The following is a 21,323-nucleotide window of genomic DNA, read 5'->3' as shown; positions in this document are numbered from 1 at the left end:
AGGGATACCCAGCCTGCGGACTCGACGAGGATGCTCGTCGTGGGCGGTGATTCGCCGAGGATACTCGGCTACGGAGCACGGCGAGGATGCTCGCCGTGATTGGCTGTGTACGGTGTTCGGTATGACAGGATTAGCCGAGGATACTCGGCTACGGCGAGGATGCTCGCCGTGATTGGTGGTGTACGGTATTCGGTATGACAGGATTAGCCGAGGATACTCGGCTAGCCGGAACGACGAGGATGCTCGTCGAGGGGAGTCAGGATGAGGCGAGTATTCTCGTCCTCTTGGGAGTCGGAGTGCGGTCGAGGATACTCGACCTGTCGGATTCGGCGGACCGGGAAGATCTCTCTCGGCGTTCCCACTGCCGGCTTATATATCCGAACGCACGGTTGGGCGGACCAATCCGTGCGTTCGGTCGGCTGGCCCTGAGTGGGAGCGTTGCCGAACGCCACGGGTGGCGCACGTGCTGCCGCGTGATCGCGACGGCAGGTTAGCTCGGGGCGCGCACGTGGCGTTCTGCCGGTGAATTGCTCGGGTGGACGGAGCGGAGTGGCCGTGCGCGCGAGGTGGAGGGGCGTTTTGTTACAACTTGAAGATTTCACGATCATCCCGATGTTTGACGGCCGGATGACAGATCAAAATTTGACAAGTTAAATGTAGCATAATTAAAGTGACAGAGAGAGAGAGAGAGAGAGAGAGAGAGAGAGAGAGTTTAAATAGAAATGTGCTGTCCATGTACTTTTGTCAGTGATTTGAGCGCAGGAGGTGCCCCACTGAAACACCCGCGTGTAACAGTAAGTTGCGCCGCCCCTGTCTACCACTTGTATCCGACTCGTTATACGCTAACTAATTCTTATTGTAACTTGAAAACTAAGCTCCGAACAAATTTTTGCAAAAGGAAAAATCGTCTCAGAATTCGATTACGAATATGCCAGCTTCGGGACCAATAGGTTATTTTGAATCACCCTGTATAGCGGCCGCCTGCCAAGGTCAGGTCAGAGCGAAAAAGGGTTTTCGAGAGTCGAAGCTCTCAAAGGCCTATAGTTACCGAGCCGAGTCTCGTGCGTTAATTATATTATTAGAGACCGAGATCTCTTTCCTCATTATACGATAAGTTCGTGCGACGAGGCCGAGACCTCTTTGTAATACATTAAAGATAATAAATATTTTTAACCAAACGAAATCAGTGTATGGAGTGAACTTCCATATAACACGAAACATTTTGGTGCCTCCTGTGAGGTGAGGAAGTGCGTCTGAAACCGTGGACCATCACCCAGTCAAACAGACATCGACAAGCATCGGATCCCACCCGCTGCACTCAAACCAGAGAAATTTATACCAAAAGGACGGGTCGCATCGGCAACCAACGATCAACGGCGAGTAACAGGCGAGTACATTTCACGTAGTCGATCAAGCAATATTTTCCTCCCTCCTATATTATCATGGCCGATCGCATTAAATTTATCATACAAAAACGAACATCATTAAAGTCGCAAATCACCGGCTTAGCAAATTTAATAGAATGTGAACGCTACGACCGAGACGCGTTAAAACTGCGCATGGCCTGCGTGACCGAGCTGTATCACGCATTCGAAGATTTTAATGACGAACTCGGGTTATTAGATTCAAAGGATAGTCACACAGACGAATTCGCGAATGTGCAGGAAAGATACTACTCACTAGCGGCCGCAGCCGCAAAAATAATCAATCCAAACGCGTCTACGTCTACCGCGATCGCCGGACCGTCGATCATTGCCACTCCGCAGGACAATACAGAAAACGCGATAATTACAAAACGAGCAAGGAAACATCGGACGGTCTAAGCAAACTCGCGGACGACGCGCAGCAGCATGTCGCGTCCTTATCTGCGTTGGGTGTTAGCATAGGTTCGGAAGTACTCGTAAATTTGATAGAGAGTAAACTGCCTAAAAACATAGCCGAAAAATGGGAGGAGACGCTTATTAGAGACAAATTCCCAGAAATCGACGATCTGTACGAATTTATTTACCGAAGCGCGGTACGTGTGTCTAAACGTGCGCGAACAGACACAAACAAGCGAGACGATAACAGGGATTCGGTTCCAGCTAAAAGGGCACGAACTACCGCTAAGATATTTATGACTGGTGCAATAAAGAATTGTGTAGCCTGCAAAACTAAGAGCCATCCGTTGTTTAAATGCGAAGAATTTAGGCAGCTCGAGGTTCCCAAACGCATCGAACTAATAAAAAGCGCAAAACTGTCCTACAATTGCCTCCGGTCGCATCGAAGCAAAATTTGCAATTATTCTAATTGCACTATCTGTCAGAAGCGCCATAATTCTTTATTGCATCTCGATAAACGCCCGGCTGAGATAATCAAATCAAGCGCGACGAACTCAAAGGCAGAAAACATCAAATGACTAGGAATGGATACCAACGTCGCTACCTGCTTAGCGGCTATTTCCCCCGCCATCGCACCACAGTTAATGACGACCGCCAAGGTATTCGTACGAAACGGAGAATCCAACTTAATACCGTGTCGCGCGCTATTAGATGCATGTGCCACCGCAAATTTTATTACGGAAGACTTCGCGAAAATATTAAGTCTGCCTATAGCTTCATGCGCGATACCTATCGGCGCAATTAATGCCATGAATACGGTATCTAAGGGCGTCGTTCGAATCACTATACAATCAACGCACAACGAATCCAGCAAAAATTTAACGTGTCTGTTAGTTCCAACAATAGCAGATTGGGTACCATCCGAGGTTTTTCCGCGAGAAACCATTACAATTCCAGCTAATATCAAATTAGCCGATCCCGAATTTCATTTACCGCGTCCGATCAATTTATTGATAGGTTCCGGCGCGACATTATCACTATTCTCAATCGGACAAATCGATCTTTCTCATAACGGTTGCGATTTGTATCTGCAAAAGACACGACTCGGATGGATCGTTGCGGGAGGAAGTCCAGCGCAGAATCATTCGAAAATCGCGACGTGCGCATTAACGAATTTAGAGCAGCAGATTGCAAAATTCTGGACAGTAGAAGAAGTAGCTAACAATACGCAAAGGTCAATTGAGGAACTCAAGTGCGAATCACATTTCATTAAAAACATTACACGTAGCAATGACGGTCGTTATGCGGTAAAGCTTCCGTTTCGCGAAGGCAATAATCAACTCGGCAATTCAAAAAAGATTGCGCTCAAACGTTTATATTCACTCGAGTGGAAACTCGACACGAAACCGGAATTAAAATCAGCGTATACGCAGGTTATGCAAGAATATCTAGACTTAAATCAAATGTCTCCGATAAACGAACTATCCGACGACGGATTTTATATGCCACATCACGCGGTGATCAAAGCATCAAACAATACAACAAAGGTTCGTGTAGTCTTTGATGCGTCAGCAAAAACAGATAACGGAAGATCATTGAATGACATATTAATGGTAGGGCCTACGATTCAAGACACCATATTCGCACACTTACTAAGATTCCGCACGTACAAATATGTTCTTACGGCGGATATCGAGAAAATGTATCGACAGGTAATACTGCACGAGGACGATAGGAAGTACCAGCGTATATTATGGCGCCAAAATCAGCAAATTAAAACCTTTCAGCTCAATACGCTCACGTTCGGCATATCCTCGTCACCTTATCTCGCAATACGCACGATTCAAAAACTCGCAGATGACGAACGTCACGTATATCCGGCCGCTGCCGAGGTGCTCAAAACACATTTATACGTTGACGATCTGCTCACCGGCACACAGAGTGTTGAAGAAGCTCGCGCATTACGGGACGAAGTAATCGCATTATTAGCGCGAGGCGGTTTCAATATTCGACAGTGGGCATCCAACGAAAAATGTATCATCGACGATCTAGAATCCGACGCCATAAACGCGAACCTCGTACTCGATAAGAATAATCCGTTAAAAATATTAGGCATATCATGGCACGCCGAAAGGGATGAATTGCATTACTCGGTTCGTTCAATCAATCAAACAGGAAAGGTTACAAAGCGAATTATGATATCAGAAATAGCTAAAATATTCGATCCGTTAGGTATCTTAGGTCCAGTCATATTATTTGCTAAAAGACTCATGCAAGAGTTATGGCAATGCAAATTAGACTGGGACGAATCAGTTCCGCCAAACATATATACTATGTGGATGAATTTCACCACACAATTAAGTCTCATTAACGAATTGTCCATAGATCGCGTAGTATTAACGCCAGGATCTATCGAAATGCAAATTCATGGTTTCTGTGACGCAAGCAATCTCGGTTACAGAACCTGTTTATACATACGTACGCGAGATACACACGATAACGTACGTTGTCGCCTCTTATGCGCTAAATCGCGAGTCGCGCCATTAAAACCAATGACCATTCCTCGGCTTGAATTGTGTGGAGCGCTCGTATTAGCCAAATTATACCATGAAGTAAAAAACGCAATAAATATACCATGCAATAACGTAATCTTATGGAGTGATTCATCGGTCGCGTTGCATTGGATAAAAACATCACTTCATCTCTTAAAACCATATGTGACTCATCGCGTTGTCGAAATTCAAGAACTAACTAATTCTATAGTTTGGAGACATGTCAACTAGAAAGATAACCCGGCCGACGCTCTTTCAAGGGGACAATTACCTAGCGCCTTTCTAAACAATCAGATATGGTTCTCAGGACCGTCGTGGCTGACAAAAAAGGAGAGCGAATGGCCCCAGGGAACAATAGAATTAAAAGAGATACCCGAACTGAGAAAAAATGTTTGTCTAACGACCGAGTCCAATGAGTTTCGTCTATTCGAAAAATACTCCTCATATAGGAAAATGTTAAGAATTACAGCCCTCTGTTCACGTTTCCTACCAGGAAATACATACCGAGGATCTTTGTGCACAAAAGAAATAGACGAGGCGGAAACACGTTCAAACTCCCTGCTTCTCAAACGTGTTAGACGAATTAGCAAACAAACGCGCGATAAAGAAAATCAGAATTGCCGCCTTAAATCCATTCATCGATGACAGCGGAGTGATTCGAGTCGGCGGACGGCTCAGAGACTCAAAATTAACATTTTCTCAAAAACACCCGATTCTACTTCCTAAGCGACATTTCCTCACCGATTTGATTATTAGAAACATACACGAGACTTACTATCATACCGGCATTCAAATGACTCTGCACATTATTCGGCAAAAATTTTGGCCACTCGATGGTCGAAATCAGGTGCGTAAAATCATACGTTTCTGCATACGCTGTTTCCGATTCAATAACGACTCAGTTAAATACAAAATGGGCAATTTACCCAAAGACCGAGTAAATAACACATTTCCTTTTTTTTAATACCGGAATCGATTTTTGCGGACCGTTCTACATAAAGGAGAAAAAACATAGAAATCGAAATCGGACCAAGGTATACGTTTGCGAATTTGTGTGTATGGCAATAAAGGCGGTGCACTTAGAAATAGTGAGCGATCTCACGACCGAAGGTTTTCTTGCAGCATTGCGGCGTTTTATGGCCAGAAGAGGTATCCCGACACGTGTTCATTCCGACAATGGAACGAACTTTGTCGGCGCTAATAATCATCTGAGAGAATTATATATACTCCTAAACTCCGACAAATACAAAAAGTGAATCGGTTCTCGACAGAACATCACATTACGTGGCACTTTATTCCACCAATCGCACCGCACTACGGCGGATTATGAGAATCCACAGTAAAAATATTCAAACATCATTTCAAACGCGTCGTCGGAGATTCATTATTTACCTTTGAGGAATTAAATACTTTCGTTATAGAAGTCGAAGGAATTCTTAATTCCAGACCCATTGCCTCACTTTCGTCTGATCCCAACGATCCTTTAGCGTTAACACCTGCTCATTGCTTGATCGGCAGACCGTTAATTAATGTACCAGAGCCTGATTACTCGCATGTCCCTACCAATCACTTATCTGCTTGGCAGCACATAACCAAGGTACGCCAGGATTTCTGGGCCCGTTGGAGCTTGGAGTACCTGAACGAGCTTCAAATTCGTCGCAAGTGGGTCCAAGACGGAGAGGAACTCCACATCGGTATGATCGTACTGGTCAAAGACAAAGGACTTCCATGTTCACAATGGGCGCTTGGCAAGATCACCGCAACACATCCCGGAGCAGACGGAATCATACGAACCGTTACTATTAAGACTGCGACGGAGGATCTGAAACGATCCGTCAAACATATATGTCCGCTCCCAATCGAACCGTAACATTATACAAACATGCGCCGTTTAACGTACGATATAGTTGATTGGTACCCTCTCAACGGGGAGAGTATGTTGCGATCGAAAAATGTAATACAATAGTGGGCCCACTACGAAGCGTATCGACGACGTCAAAACGATAACCGGTACGGTTGACCTACCGACGACTTGCATTCAAAAACGGCAAAGCTGATTGGTTTTCCCTCAGCTTCAGATTTTCGTATATATAGCGGCCGCCTGTCGAGGTCAGGTCAGAGCGAAAAAGGGTTTTCGAGAGTCGAAGCTCTCAAAGGCCTATAGTTACCGAGCCGAGTCTCGTGCGTTAATTATATTATTAGAGACCGAGATCTCTTTCCTCATTATACGATAAGTTCGTGCGACGAGGCCGAGACCTCTTTGTAATACATTAAAGATAATAAATATTTTTAACCATAACGAAATCAGTGTATGGAGTGAACTTCCATATAACACGAAACAGCCATCTATAAGATGACCCTCACTAAATTTAGAACTAAGTAGCAATATGGCGTTATGGGTTGGTAAAAATGTATGCTTTTTATTCTTATATTATTTTATATTTGTTATTAAAATTAAATTTAAAAACGTTAAATTAGTTTTAAACATTATATTTTATACATGTATATACATATTATATGTATATGTATATATATATATATATATATATGTATATAACTGTAATATTTTAAAATAACAGATCAAACATGCAGCAAAGAATAGACAGCAGTAGATCTAAAATTTTATGCCTCAATTAGCCTCAATATGTTTCTGTAACATAAATATAAATTTAATTACTTATTTTTTGTGTATTAATAACTAATAATGATAACATTAATATAATGCTCAATAACTTACTTGATTTTTGAATTTGTATTTATATCTTTATTTCTACAGGTTTTGTATTGCTACATTTCCTTCTATATTTATTCGACATTCGTTTTGCAATGTTATATATAAAATTATTGGAATGCACATCAATTTTTTGGCTGAGGATGTTATCAATAAATTTGCACCATGCTTTAGTGAATTCTTCAGCAGTTACTTTTAATAACATTTCTTTAAAATGTGTGCATTGCAAAGAATAATTAAAAAAACATTGATCTTTTAAAATTTTAGTTGTTTTTTCAAATATTTGGACTTCATGGCATATATGTACAAATTGTAATTCCAAAATTTCAATAGCTTGTCTTATACATATCAAGTAGAGTCTATGCATTCATAAGGTAATTCATACATTTGTCACATTGTGCAATAATTTTATTACGTTTAAGTATATTAAAAATTTTTCTTTCGTTTATTATCTTCTCGCTTGTATCAGTATCAGGTATAGTTGGCTCAGCACATTCAATATTATTTATTTTCTCGACATCGTCGATTTCTTTGTTTGCCTCACTTAAATTTATTAAATGGGAAAAAGCCTAGTACCGTTATAAGCTAGTACCGTTCCCTCTTTGTCTTCTTCACAATTAGCTCCAATCGAATGTTTTAAAGTTAAATTACTAATTAATAATGTTTTAAATGCACCTTCAAATTGTTCGCAACTTGGATTTCTATTCGCACATCCGTTGCTTCTTATTTGATTAAAGAAGTTCTCAATGACATCTTGATTTAAAAATTTTAAATTTAACGATTCAAAAGTAGCTTTCTGGAGTTTATTTCATATTTCTTGCGCAGCTATCATGGTCCATACCCAATTTTTTAAACATTTAGGTTGATTTGTTTTAGGAATCTTCCGGGTCTCTTTGTCAACATAACGCATCTTTCTTAATTTATTACATGCTTCTTGCTAAAATGAAATGTGTCCACTGGAGGTAGTTATTACGCTACTTAACCCTTGTCCTTTTTTTCCATTGAAGGAATCAAATAGATCGTTGAAAAATCGAATTATTTCTGAAGTTGTGAATGCATTTTTTGATAATATCATTTCACCTTGTTGTGTCTGAACAACTCCTGAAATAAAAATGTAATAAGAATTAAAGAAAAATTAAAAAAAAGTTATTGTTAAATACTTTATTTTAAAATATCGTATATTACTTCACCTCCACTTAAATTTAGAATAATATCCATAAAGTTGGAAACAGGGCGAGTAAAAATTTGGGATGCATATTTTACTCTCATTTTTGGTATTTGTTTTGGAATAACATGTCTATCTGTAATTTTTTCCATTTGTCGATATTTCATGAAAGAATTTGTATCAATTTCATACGTAGTTTTTATATGATCCCAAGACGCGTATTTTTGTTCTTTAGATGTAACATCTGTATCTAAATCTTTTACTATTAGATTATTTCTGACTCCTTTCAGCAAATGTACGTAATCAAAAATAGGTATTATTTCATTGTTTTTGATGATAAAAGTATTCTCTAAAATAATATGAAAATGTTGCAATTGGTTCTTATTATATTAGGAAAAAATTATTAATGAAGTAAAACTAAAAATAAAAAATTATATAAAATCAAATAAATAACAATAAAAAAAGATAAAATATACTGATAAAAATACACAGTTAAACAATTTGTGCTAAATATAACAGATATTGCTTGCCTTAAATGGTCTACACAAATTTTTGTTTATTCAATACGGATATGCTAAAAAGTGACATCAATATTGTATTAATATTTCAATACGGAAATAAATACAAACTTTATCATAATGTGAAATAAATTTTGTGTAAAATTAACACATTCATCTGTTATGCATTTAACAAAAATTTTAACCGAAATCTTTTTTAGCACAATTGTGTACAGTGTAAACATTATTAAATTATTTGCTATCCTTACTTGTACGTAAATTTTTTTTATGCGAATTTTATTTGTTTCATCTATGAGACTATTAATTGTTGCGATATTTATACCACCTTGATCGCATATAGTGGCCACAGGTATTAATCCAGATGCAGAAATATTTACTAAATATATACCTAACCTAACCTAACCATTCTTTGACACATCGTATTAACTGAAACGTTTTCGTGGTACTTTCACAAAAACCATAGCCTAAAGGCATTTTATTTCCTGATTTTAAACATCGTAGATAAAAAGTTATTGCATGATCAGCAATTTTTCTAGTTCTTTTCATGCCCCCATCCTCAAAGCCTACAATTTTATTTTGTCTTCTATTGTAAGATAAAGTGGGTTGCAATAAAATTTCATCCCAAATAAGAGCAACATATTTTTCTCTGCTATCTTTCATATCTTTAACAATTTGTCTTAGGTATTTAATGATTAAATGGGTACAGCCAGCTTGTAAAGGAATATTCAGTAGAAGCGAATTTAAAGTTGTAATGGATGGACAACATAAATATTTGAATAGGTAGGTATAAGATGCACGCGATCTTTTATATAAATTAATACAAAATATTTTTTCATCGTCGGTATACCTTCGAGCCTATTTGAAAAAAATTGTTAATATATTTTACAATTTGTTTATATATAAAATATTACATATATATACATTAAGAATATTTATTGCATATGTATTGTACATATAAATAATGTATATAATATATATATAATGTATACAATCTATATATAATGTAATATGTAGATTGCTAAACAAATATCCACAATTTTTATATTTTAAATTATTTTTTGCAGATTTATATATACACAAAATTCGGATTAATTTTTTATGAACTATATGTATAAAATAAAAAAATGTGTATAATATAATCAATTGTGCATATTTTTTATAATATATTTGAATCAATATATATAATTGTGCATATAAAGTATATAATATATATGATGAATTAGTATATATATATACCGGGTGTCCCAGACCACCCGTCCCACCCGATTTTTTCGTAAACGCGACATTTTAAAGAAAAATGTTTCAGACAAAAGTTGTAGGGTTTTAAAAGATCTATTTACTGATTTTATCAGTTTAACCTTGGATGGCGTCGCCAAGGTCAGATCAAAATAACATTAACTTTTTTAAATAGGACACCTCATTTTTGGTTCCAGAATCTAATAGCTGGTGTCAAGACCTTTCCAAAACACTATAAGAAAGTTTATTTTTGTTGAGTACTTTCCGAGTTGTGAGGCTTGAAAGTTACGGTGTACTGTAACCTTCAAGCGTCATAACTCGGAAAGTCCTTAACCAAAATAAACTTATTTATAGTGTTTTGGAAAGCTCTCAAAATCGACTACAAGAAAATGCAATGAAAAATATAAGCAGAGGACACCGACTTCGCCCATGGTATCACGTCGAATAATGCTTTCTCTCTCGACCCAGCGTCGAGCGAGGAGGATGCACTATCGTAAAGCCCCCCACCACTTTCCGCCCGCACCCCGATTGTCGCCGCGCAGCCTAGACACACGTACGAGCGCGGCTCCGCGTGTATGCGGCAGCCGAGCGCTAGCGTCGAGAGACACCATTTCTGCCGGTGCGTGTACCTATAGTCCTACGCGTAGAGTTTTGAAGATACCTAATTACCGAGATCTCTAACATTCGGTACAGCTCTATGATGCCGTTTATTCTTGATTTATTAATATTAATCTTCATTTAATGTTGATTATTGTAGCAATAAAGTAATTTTCACGAAAAAGCACCCTTACATACCACTCCTAAAAGTCATTGCTTAGAATTCATAATATTACGCAACTCGTCACCAATTCACGTTTTCTAATAAGCAACCCGGTCGTAAGCGTAATTTGTAGTTATGCCTTACCCGAACGAAGAAGCTGCGTTAATGATGTCAGTTTTGGGTAGAGCTGGAAGTTTTCGAGCAGCTGAAATAATGTGGCGAAATGAATATCCCGATCATACACCACATTCGCGCAAAGTTTTCAGTCGCTTACAACGTCGAATAATTGTAAAAGGTATTGTTCAGCCGGATCATAATAAGGGAAGGCAAATTCATCGATCAGTTCGTTCAGTAAGAGCACCTGATGTAATTGCAACTGCCTTTGTAACCCCGAATGATTCTTTAAAGCGACGAGCAAGAGATAGTGGAATAGTCGAAGCACGATCAGTCGAATTTTTCGTGAAAATTCATTCCATCCATATCGAATGTCACTTCACCAGGCCATGACATTGAACGATCATAGACAAAGACTGATATTCTGTAATTGGATTACTCAACAATTACCTAATTTCCATAGAAATATTTTATTTTCTGATGAGTGCACCTTTAAAAGTGACGGCGAAATAAACACACATAATTTTCGTTATTGGGCACAAGAGAATCCACATTGGTATCGAGAAATGGATCATCAACGTATCTGGAAAGTCAATGTTTGGTGCGGAATTGTTGATACGCATATCGTGGGACCATTTTTCTTTCAAGAGAATTTAAACCGTTTTTTATACGCCGATTTACTCGAAAACGAACTTCCACGTTTACTTGAAGATATTCCACTCCAATTACGTCTAAATATGTGGTTTCAACAGGATGGATGTCACGCCCACACGTCTGTCATTGCTCGTCATCAACTGAACCGCATATTTCGCGGCCGATGGATAGGTAAACATGGTCCACATAATTGGCCACCACGATCACCGGACCTTACAATTTTAGATTATTATTTGTGGGGACGAATAAAAGACCTTGTATACCGCGAACGACCTACGACTGCAGAAGATATGAAAAACAGAATTCGACAAGTCATTCAGTCTCTAGATACTGACGAAATTCGTCGGGCGACGGATGATTTCCAAAGTAGGGTAACAGCCTGTATAAATGCACGTGGTGGACATTTTGAACATCGAGACTGAACAACATGCGTATGCACAAAGGTGACGGCAAGGGGAACCACCTTATGAAAGCACCCCGACAAAGGTGACGGCGAGGGGAACCACCTTAAAAAAGCACCCCGACAAAGGTGACGGCAAGGGGAACCACCTTATGAAAGCACCCCGATAAAGGTGACGGCAAGGGGAACCACCTTAAAAAAGCACCCCGACAAAGGTGACGGCAAGGGGAACCACCTTATGAAAGCACCCCGACAAAGGTGACGGCAAGGGGAACCACCTTATGAAAGCACCCCGACAAAGGTGACGGCAAGGGGAACCACCTTATGAAAGCACCCCGACAAAGGTGACGGCGAGGGGAACCACCTTAAAAAAGCACCCCGATAAGGTGTAAGTACGATCTTGTTACCTACACGTGGTACACCTTAGGTAACGCTAATACCTACAGGCGGCACCGATTATTTCGTTTTTACATTTTAAAAATGTTACTTTGACTTATACCTTTATGCCCAAGATCGATCTCAAGGTCGAATTCAAAATCATCATCAGGTTGATCCCTCGAAATCATGCAAATTTTGTCTGAGCCATTTTTTTGTACAAGCACATCCCTACGTTTTAAAAGGGTGGGACGGGTGGTCTGAAACAGGTATATTTTTCATTGCATTTTCTTGTAGTCGATTTCGAGAGCTTTCCAAAACACTATAAATAAGTTTATTTTGGTTAAGGACTTTCCGAGTTATGACGCTTGAAGGTAACAGTACACCGTAACTTTCAAGCCTCACAACTCGGAAAGTACTCAACAAAAATAAACTTTCTTATAGTGTTTTGGAAAGGTCTTGACACCAGCTATTAGATTCTGGAACCAAAAATGAGGTGTCCTATTTAAAAAAGTTAATGTTATTTTGATCTGACCTTGGCGACGCCATCCAAGGTCAAACTGATAAAATCAGTAAATAGATCTTTTAAAACCCTACAACTTTTTTCTGAAACATTTTTCTTTAAAATGTCGCGTTTACGAAAAAATCGGGTGGGACGGGTGGTCTGGGACACCCGGTATATATATATAATAAAAAAAAATAATAAATATAAAATAAAAAGATCCAAAAGATATAAAATGATTACAAATTATTAAGCAAAGTAAATTATTATAATTGTATGTGCGTGCGTGCGTGCGTGTGTATAAACGTTAATTTTACTGAAAAGTATGTAAATATTTGGAAGAGTAGGAGCATTATTTAGATGTAGGAACGGTATTTGGACAATTAATATTAAATACCTGAGAAAGTACATCATTGTTTCTCAAAATCATGTTAATGAATTTTTCTCATATCGCCGATGTTAAATTTGTACTATCCAAAGAAATTGATCTTGTATTATTCCTTTCTCTATATTCTTTTACAAGACGCTTTAGATATCTGTTTCTACGTCTTAATTTAACCCTTATACAAGGATTTAGCTCTGGGACTAAGATTAGCAACATGTGTAATATTATGCAAATTTGGTCTTCTTTGTACCCTTTTCTTCAAAATTGAAGCTGGGTCTTTATCTTTATCTTTTAGTAATGTGTTATTGTCATCATAAATTACAGCTTCATTGTCCGATTTTCTTTGTAGATGTAATTTCTTCAAATATTTCATTTTGCATTTCAAGTTGATTTATATTGATTTGCATAAACAAATCCTGATGCTGCATAAATAAAATATCATACTGTTTCATTTTTTTTTTCGATATGTGTAATTCGACTGGAACACGCATTTTCAGGATGTGCAAGTTGCGGAGTTTGATTATGCTGTTCTGTAACATTTTCATTTTCTTGTTGTGATTGTACATTCTGCAAATTATTGTCTATTGTATCAATACAATTTTCGATAATAGGTATTGCTGAAAGTTGCGGTGCTTGATTATGCTGTTCTATATTTTCGTTTTCTTGCAATTGTTTATGTTGTGATTGTACATGCTGCAAATTATTGTCTATTATATTAATAGGATTTTTGATAATAGGTATTGCTGTTTTTAACAAGGTACGTTTATATAGCGAACAGCTATAATCTTTTTCCGAGAAATGCTCATGACACACTCTATATTTGTGCAAATCTTGAAGACAGTAATTCTTCAACTCATGCAATTTTAAACTTTCTACCCATTGAGAACATCTTTCTATATTTTTTGAAAATTTATGCGATGGCACATTGACTCCTGACTTGCAGTCAGGAACGCAACAAGCTTTGACCATTTTCTAAAAAAATTTTATAATAAAGATTATAAAAATAAATAAGATTATAGGGATTGTATTAATAAAAATTTAGCGATTCTTATTATTATTTGTATTATTGTGACTAAAATTATATTACCTGCAATTTCGGTGCGTGGAAGCTTGATTTATTTTTTAATTTTTTATTTCACTCATGTGACAGATGCTAGCAGACACCATATTGAAAATTTGGTTATTTAGTTCTAATTTCTCAAGGGTCCTCTTTTAGATGGCGCTGAAATACTATACTAAATTTTCTCATAAGAGTTTATTGAGTCTGATTCCTATTATCTCCGACATTAGGTGACGTATTCTAATAATTGCTTATGGAATTATTTATTTAATAGCCCGCCGTTTTTTAGTAATGCTAATACGTTAATGCATAATAACTGACAATTGTTTTAAGGCATTTTTACTTTTGAGCACTTCTAAATTTTTTCAAGGTACACCTTTAACCTTTAATTACTTATACTTCCTCATTATTCTTAAACTTGACACTATCACACGAATGTACATACACTTGACAATGAGTGTTTTTTTGTTATTTACCTTTTTATTTGGCTACATACATTTCAAGTTATATAAAATTAAAACAATAACATGGAATTTCATTAATATGGCTTTTTAAGGAGGTTCATCTGGTACGTAGTACGTCAAGCGAGAAACACGTTCAACTTTGACTTGACTAGCGCAGTATGCTGACTAGATTTGGCAACGTCGCGTACACATGAGAACGCACACTCACACGCGTATACATAAAGCTTTTATTTATATTTATAAATGCAATAGTTGTCGCATAATATTATAAAACAATGAGTGAAAATCTGAAAAAGAAATTTTTCTGGAAAGGAAAACGTGTGACCGAAAAAGTATACAATTCAAGAATACGGTTACAAAACGTCGGTAAAAATTTGAGAAATATTTATGGCTGTTGAAATAAGGTATCTGATAACCTCAAAGAATGTGAAACTGGCGAAAGCGAATTCGGCCAACTTGAGGGAAGGCGTATCGTAGATTTGAAAACCCTCGCAAAAGAATTGTTTTGCAAAAAATGTGATGCGATGGTTTCTCTGCTCGATACTGTGGAAGAAACACGAGTCGGGTTGGCTTCGATGTTTTCTGTCAAATGTCGGAGTTGCATGACAATCATACGAGTTGCTACAGATAAAAAGCATGCGACATCAAAAGAAAATAAGCAGGGTAGGCAGATTGTCCACTACGATGTCAATACCAGAGGAGCAATGGGTAATTTAATTTGTCTAATAAATATTCAAACCAATATTATGTAGCAGTGTAAATGTTTTTTCTATGCATTTCAGGGACTTTGAACGCAGGCATAGGTAATACACATCTGAATAAATTATTGGCTTCTTTAAACATTCCTTTATATCATCCGAATACTTACAAAACACATGAGAAAGAAGTAGGTTGTGTTGTTGAGAAGATGGCTCAGGACAGCTGCATAAGAGCAACTGTTATGGAAAGAGAACTTACAATTAAAAATATCGATAAGATTAAAGAACTATTGTAAGCAATCTATTGTGATGCAGTACATTTTCATTTTTTTCTTCGATATAACTATATACATTTTTAGTTTTTTTCATTTCAAGATCAATTTTTATACACTTAATTTTTATTCTTTTTATTTAATCACTATATTTATATTTGGCCTGTTACATGTACAAAATGTACATGTAAGTTGTGTGCACTATGAGATCAATTTATATACTCACAAACTATTTTCTATTAACTTTTAACGTTTATACATGTTTATACATAATATATATATATATATATATATATATATATATATATATATATGCGTTTCTCGATCAAGAGTTGCAATAATCAATTGCCATACATTAGAGTTTCAATCTTTGTTATATCTGATATCTACATGTACAGTATAAGTCATTTTTCGACGAATTTTGTGAATTGATAACTACTGTTATAATGTTGTATTATAAAAAATAACATTACTTTTTCTACCTATTTATACGTGTATGTACAACTTATGTATCATGGTGTATAAAAATTTATAACAAATAATGTTAATCTGAAAGAATTTCTTATTTCCCTCAATCACCATTATTTCGTTTCCCTTTCAGACCGGTTCATTTAAAATCCAATTTTATCTTTCCTACTTTACCTGGTGTATATGAAATAAATACACCTATTTCATTAGAGAATACAGTGAGAATTGCTGCTTCATTTGATATGGGATGGTCAACTAGAGGTACTGGACGTAATTATGACAGCCTCACTGGTTCAGCTGCACTCATTGGATTATTTACCCAAAAAGTTCTTTCTTATACTTCGCTAAATCGCAAATGTCGAATGTGTGATCGTGGACATGACCCCGAAGATCATGATTGCAGACGCAATTTCAAGGGTAGTGCAAAAGCTATGGAACCCAAAGCCGCTGTACAACTAGCTACAGACAATAAAATTTTTCAGGCATGTCATGTTGAATTGGGTATCGTAATTAGTGACAATGATAGTAGCTCCATTTCAGCTATGCGTGCAGCTAGTTGTCATGAAATTATAAAACATGCTGATAAAAACCATACAAGTAAAGGTGTGACAAATGAACTCTATAAATTAAAAAAAAATCACAAAGAACTCACTGGAGTTGCAATAAAACATATTCAACGATGTTTTGCATACTGTATGGCTCAGAATGTAGGCGATGCTGCGGGAATGGCTAAGGCTATAAAAAACATACCATATCATTGTTTCAATCAACATGCTAATTGCGGAACTTGGTGCGGTTATCATAAAAATCCGGAAACTTACAAACATTCCTCTATAGGCGAAGGTTTTCATAATGAAAATCTGTTTGAAGCATTGAAATGTTTGTTTGATGTACTCGCGAGTAAAACTGAGAGGTTTGTAGCCGGAGTTTCTAGTAATGCCAACGAAAGCTTAAATTCAATTATAGCTAGCAAAGCACCGAAGTCCCGCTTTTATGGGACGTCAACGTCGTGCGATTATAGACTAGCTTGTGCAATTAATAAAAAAAATGATGGAGAGGAGTACGTAGCCCAATTAGCACAAAAATTATCTTTATCCCCCGGAAAACATACTACAAAATACGGAAATACAATAGCCTCAAATGCTCGCAAAAGATATTTAAGATCATCAACTCGAGATTTTAAAAAAAGGCGCATTTTACTTAAAAAAATGAAGACTCAGTTACGACATAGAAAAGAATTTTCAGAAGGCCCTGAAACATATCAATCAGATATGGCACTCTTAAACTCTGATATACCTACTATAGTTGAAATACCTAATAATCTTTCACTTCCTATTATAGTTTTCTTTGATTTGGAAACTGGGGGTTTTTCTAAGACAGCAGATATTTTGCAAATCGCCGCTAAACACGAGACATCAACTTTTTCCATTTATATTAACTCAACTCAAAAAATTGACGAGAGAGCAAGCCAGGTTACCGGCTTACGAATCGTCGCAGGGCAGTTACAATATCGTAATAATTCAGTTACATCATTTTCCTTATCTGAGGCCATGTAACAATTCTATAAGTTTTTGAGTGGTTTTCACAAAAAATGTATTTTAGTTGCGCATAACTGCAAATTTGATTATCCAAGATTATTGGCAGCTATTCAGAAAACTTTTCTGATTGATCATTTTAAAACTGTGTTACATGGTTTTTGTGATACGTTGCCGATTATAAAAAAATGTACAGGACTAACAGGAAAGGGTGAAAATAAATTAGAGCAATTAGCAAGTAATTTACAAATATCAACTACCGATGCGCATAACGCTATTAATGATGTTATAATTCTAGAACAAATAATAATCAAATTGGGCATTCCAAATCAGAACATACTAGAAAGCACTTTAACCTGGAACCAGGCAATTGAAAAAAAAGCTTTCCATGATAATTTACCCAATGCTCTAAAGAAATTGAGTGTATTAAGCACTTGCACTTCACTTGCTACGAGAAAAAAATTAATTGCTGCCAATATTTCGTATGATTTAATATTAGATTCTTTTAAGCAACATAAATTAATAGGATTGCTCAATCTTTTTGGCGAGGATGAAAATGGGATTGTGCGAGTTACAAAATCCAGGTCGGTGATACAAAAAATATCTGAATTTTTGGAAAAAATGTCCGATTAATAAGTTAGTTGTTCCAAATTTTACTATAAGTTTTATTGTTGTAATATATTATTGTTCATAATAAATTATTGTTTCAAATTTCTACGTTATGGGTTTTCTCAAATATTCTTTTTCAAACTTTCACATTTTAAATAGCGCGCGCTTTGGTAAGACGTTCCGATGTTGCCGCTCATCGAGTAATAGAAGATAACCTACGCGTGAACGAGATTTTTGCAAAAAATATCTACTCATTTCTTATTTCTCAGATATCCAATCGATCTACTCTCTTCGCACAAATTTTTCTTACATATTTTTTTGTTATTACCATTAATTTTTACAAAAACTGTCTGTTAATTCTTTACGAATTTTGTGGAAGAAGGCTCGAAAAGTGTCATTTTCCATAAGACACAATATAAAATTGCACTAAATATTTTTATTAATATCTCATCACTGAGGTACCCAAAGGACTCAAAAATTTGTGAGATATATTTTTATACACATCTTAACTTGTATTTAATTTTTTTTCAAAATCCATCTGTTAATTACTAACCAGATGAACCTCCTTAAGCAAAATTGTTATATCGAAATATTTCTTCGATAAATCGATTGTCATTCTAGAGAGCGGTGTCTAGAAACATTAAAGATATTATTTTATGCTTGTTGTTTCATGTTAAACAGGAATAAAATGGTATTTCTAACTAAATTTTTATTGATATTTCTAATATTTCTGAACGCAGGAAAATTTTAAATCAGGAAATTCTAAACAATAAAAATTAAAAATAATAATTTTGTAGCAAGATATTGTGTTTCTTTTAAACTAAACTAATTTTTTTAAATTATTTTTATAGATAGATTTTTATAGATTTTTTAAAATTATTTTTATAGATCTATATTACAACCACTTTTTTTCTGCCACCAATTATGCAGGGCATTAGATCTTTATAAATCACGCCCTAAATAATAAATATCTCGTTACGTTGAGCCTAGAATCTGTCAAACAACACTTTGACGAATGTAATCGTTCAAGTTTCAATAGAAAATATTTATTATAAATAAAATTATTTAATAAAATGAAAATGGGTGCCATATTACCCTCTTCTCCTCTACTTGCTAATGTCATAATAATTAATATTTTTTATTTGGACAGGGATAGCAAGTAACCCAGGAAGAAATGATAGATCGGATTGACGTCAAATTTACATCATTTTGACGGTCGAAATGAGATCAAATTTCACGTCAACATCGATGTTAAAATGTTCAAATTTCGATGCCATTTCGATGTCAGTATCAACGTGTATAAAACATTTAATAAATGATATTAACATCCTTTTGATATTATATCTCAACAAGAAATAACTACATCGAATCATATCGAAATGATTTCAACATCAAATTGATGTCAATTTGACATCGATTCCATTATCATTTCCCAGAAATCGTTTAATGGACTGGAAGGATGGAAAAAATCATGCCAAAAGTTAAAACATTTGATTAAAAGATACAATATGACGAAAATGTGCAAATAAAACCGATTAAAAAAAAGTAATTCAAACTGATTGGAATTTCTGAACCGAAAATACGGTATTAAGATTGATTAAAAATAAGATTGAAACCCAGATAGATTTATTAAAACAGAATACATTAATGTAAACGTAATAAATGTTTAATTTACAGAAAAAGTATTTCTTGTATTTTTTTGTTAAAAAGAATTAAAAAAAGATTAAATTATATTAAACATTTAATTTATGTACAAGATTAAATAACAATATAAATTGTTATTAATATGTAAAAATATAAAATTTTATGTTGAACAGTATTCCACACACACGTCACGTATAAAAAGCACGAGAGCGAGTATTCGTTTCAAAGTTACTATAACCAGCTTCTAAAAGTTTCACTGAAGTATGAGCTCGGGAGTCAGCCGCGGTGGCGCCTAGATATAAAGCCTGTGGCCGCATTCGACTTACGAGAAGATCCACCGCGACGTGGCCGCCTAGCGGTGGCGCCAGTACTCACTTATTAAATTTATTATTTCAATTCGAAATTACAGGATTTCATAAATCATGATTAAATTAAATTTTAATGTGATGTAAGACGTTGACAATTCTTGTGTGCCATTGTTAAATAAAGAGATATTTTGATGACAACACTATAAATTACATTAACAAATTTGTAAAATTGTCCGAAGGTTGTGCTTTTTTTGGCAGTTAATAAACAATTGTCAAGAAAAAAAATAGTTTTCGAACAATTTTACAAATTAGTTAAAATGATTTACAATGTTATTTTATCAAAATAGCTTTTCATTTAAAAATAGCACGTAAGAATTTTCAGCGTCTCAGCGTATCATTTCTCGCTACTAATGTTAGTATTTCTAAATGTAGTCGCTGTGAGTACTTAAAATTCTTAATACAACTGATTAAAAATTTTTTAAAATTGTTATATTACACTTAAACAATTTATAAAATTAGAAAAATAAAATCTAATAATAATTAGAAAAATAAAATATAATATATAATATATATCTATAGATTTTGAAAAATTAATATAGATAATAGATGTTGACGTATAAGTGTCAAATAGATTACATTACATTTTTATTTAAAACAATGCAAATAATACTTTTGAACATTAACTTTTAATTTAACTTAATTTAATTTCTTAATGCAATTTTTAATTACTTTATTTTTTATTTATTTTGAAATTTTATTAAACTTACAATTTTTTATCGGTATTACTGTGTAACTCAACGAGAAATAACTTATCGAATCAATATCGAAATGATTCGACATCAAATTGATGTCAATTCGACATCGATTCCATTATTATTTTATTATAGCTTTTGCAGCGCCTCTTTTCTCTATGTACCCAATAACGGAAAGCTAAACATCTAAATAATTTAAAGCATGTTACTATGTAAATAAGTTTTTTTTATACATACAATTAAATATAATAATAATTATTTAATTTTCTGTTTTATACATATTTAAATTTTAAATTTCAAT

At 35.4% G+C, this 21,323-nt stretch overlaps 4 protein-coding genes and 1 long non-coding RNA gene across 5 annotated transcripts; 3 read left to right on the top strand and 2 right to left on the bottom strand.

Moving 5' to 3' along the window:
• The first annotated feature begins 2,404 nt into the window (after positions 1–2,404).
• On the top strand, positions 2,405–6,242 carry LOC113005754. Its single transcript, XM_026141623.1, has 2 exons — positions 2,405–4,298; positions 5,794–6,242. Exons 1-2 carry the CDS (start codon positions 2,405–2,407, stop codon positions 6,240–6,242), a joined length of 2,343 nt encoding a protein of 780 aa, XP_025997408.1.
• Positions 6,243–6,886: 644 nt separating this feature from the next.
• On the bottom strand, positions 6,887–9,623 carry LOC113003360. The gene is made up of 3 exons (XR_005576069.1): positions 8,294–9,623; positions 7,110–8,204; positions 6,887–7,022 (listed from the first exon to the last, which is right to left on the bottom strand). It is a non-coding gene; the product is annotated as an uncharacterized LOC113003360 (long non-coding RNA).
• A 3,459-nt stretch (positions 9,624–13,082) lies between these two features.
• LOC120359207 lies at positions 13,083–14,571 on the bottom strand. Its single transcript, XM_039455976.1, has 2 exons — positions 14,300–14,571; positions 13,083–14,184 (listed from the first exon to the last, which is right to left on the bottom strand). The coding sequence occupies exon 2, from the start codon at positions 14,179–14,181 to the stop codon at positions 13,651–13,653; it is 531 nt and encodes a 176-aa protein (XP_039311910.1). The 5' UTR covers positions 14,182–14,184; positions 14,300–14,571; the 3' UTR covers positions 13,083–13,650.
• A 178-nt stretch (positions 14,572–14,749) lies between these two features.
• Positions 14,750–16,248, top strand: LOC120359244. The gene is made up of 2 exons (XM_039456058.1): positions 14,750–15,444; positions 15,519–16,248. The coding sequence occupies exons 1-2, from the start codon at positions 15,261–15,263 to the stop codon at positions 15,728–15,730; spliced, it is 396 nt and encodes a 131-aa protein (XP_039311992.1). The 5' UTR covers positions 14,750–15,260; the 3' UTR covers positions 15,731–16,248.
• Positions 16,249–16,416: 168 nt separating this feature from the next.
• LOC120359239 lies at positions 16,417–17,730 on the top strand. Its single transcript, XM_039456049.1, has one exon. The coding sequence runs from the start codon at positions 16,417–16,419 to the stop codon at positions 17,728–17,730; it is 1,314 nt and encodes a 437-aa protein (XP_039311983.1).
• The last annotated feature ends 3,593 nt before the right edge of the window (positions 17,731–21,323 follow it).

The sequence above is a fragment of the Solenopsis invicta genome, chromosome 12 (assembly GCF_016802725.1).
Source record: "Solenopsis invicta isolate M01_SB chromosome 12, UNIL_Sinv_3.0, whole genome shotgun sequence".
In the NCBI taxonomy this organism is placed as follows: domain Eukaryota; kingdom Metazoa; phylum Arthropoda; class Insecta; order Hymenoptera; family Formicidae; genus Solenopsis; species Solenopsis invicta.
The sequence above is the reverse complement of the archived record's forward strand: the minus strand, read 5'-3'. Positions and strand labels throughout refer to the sequence as shown.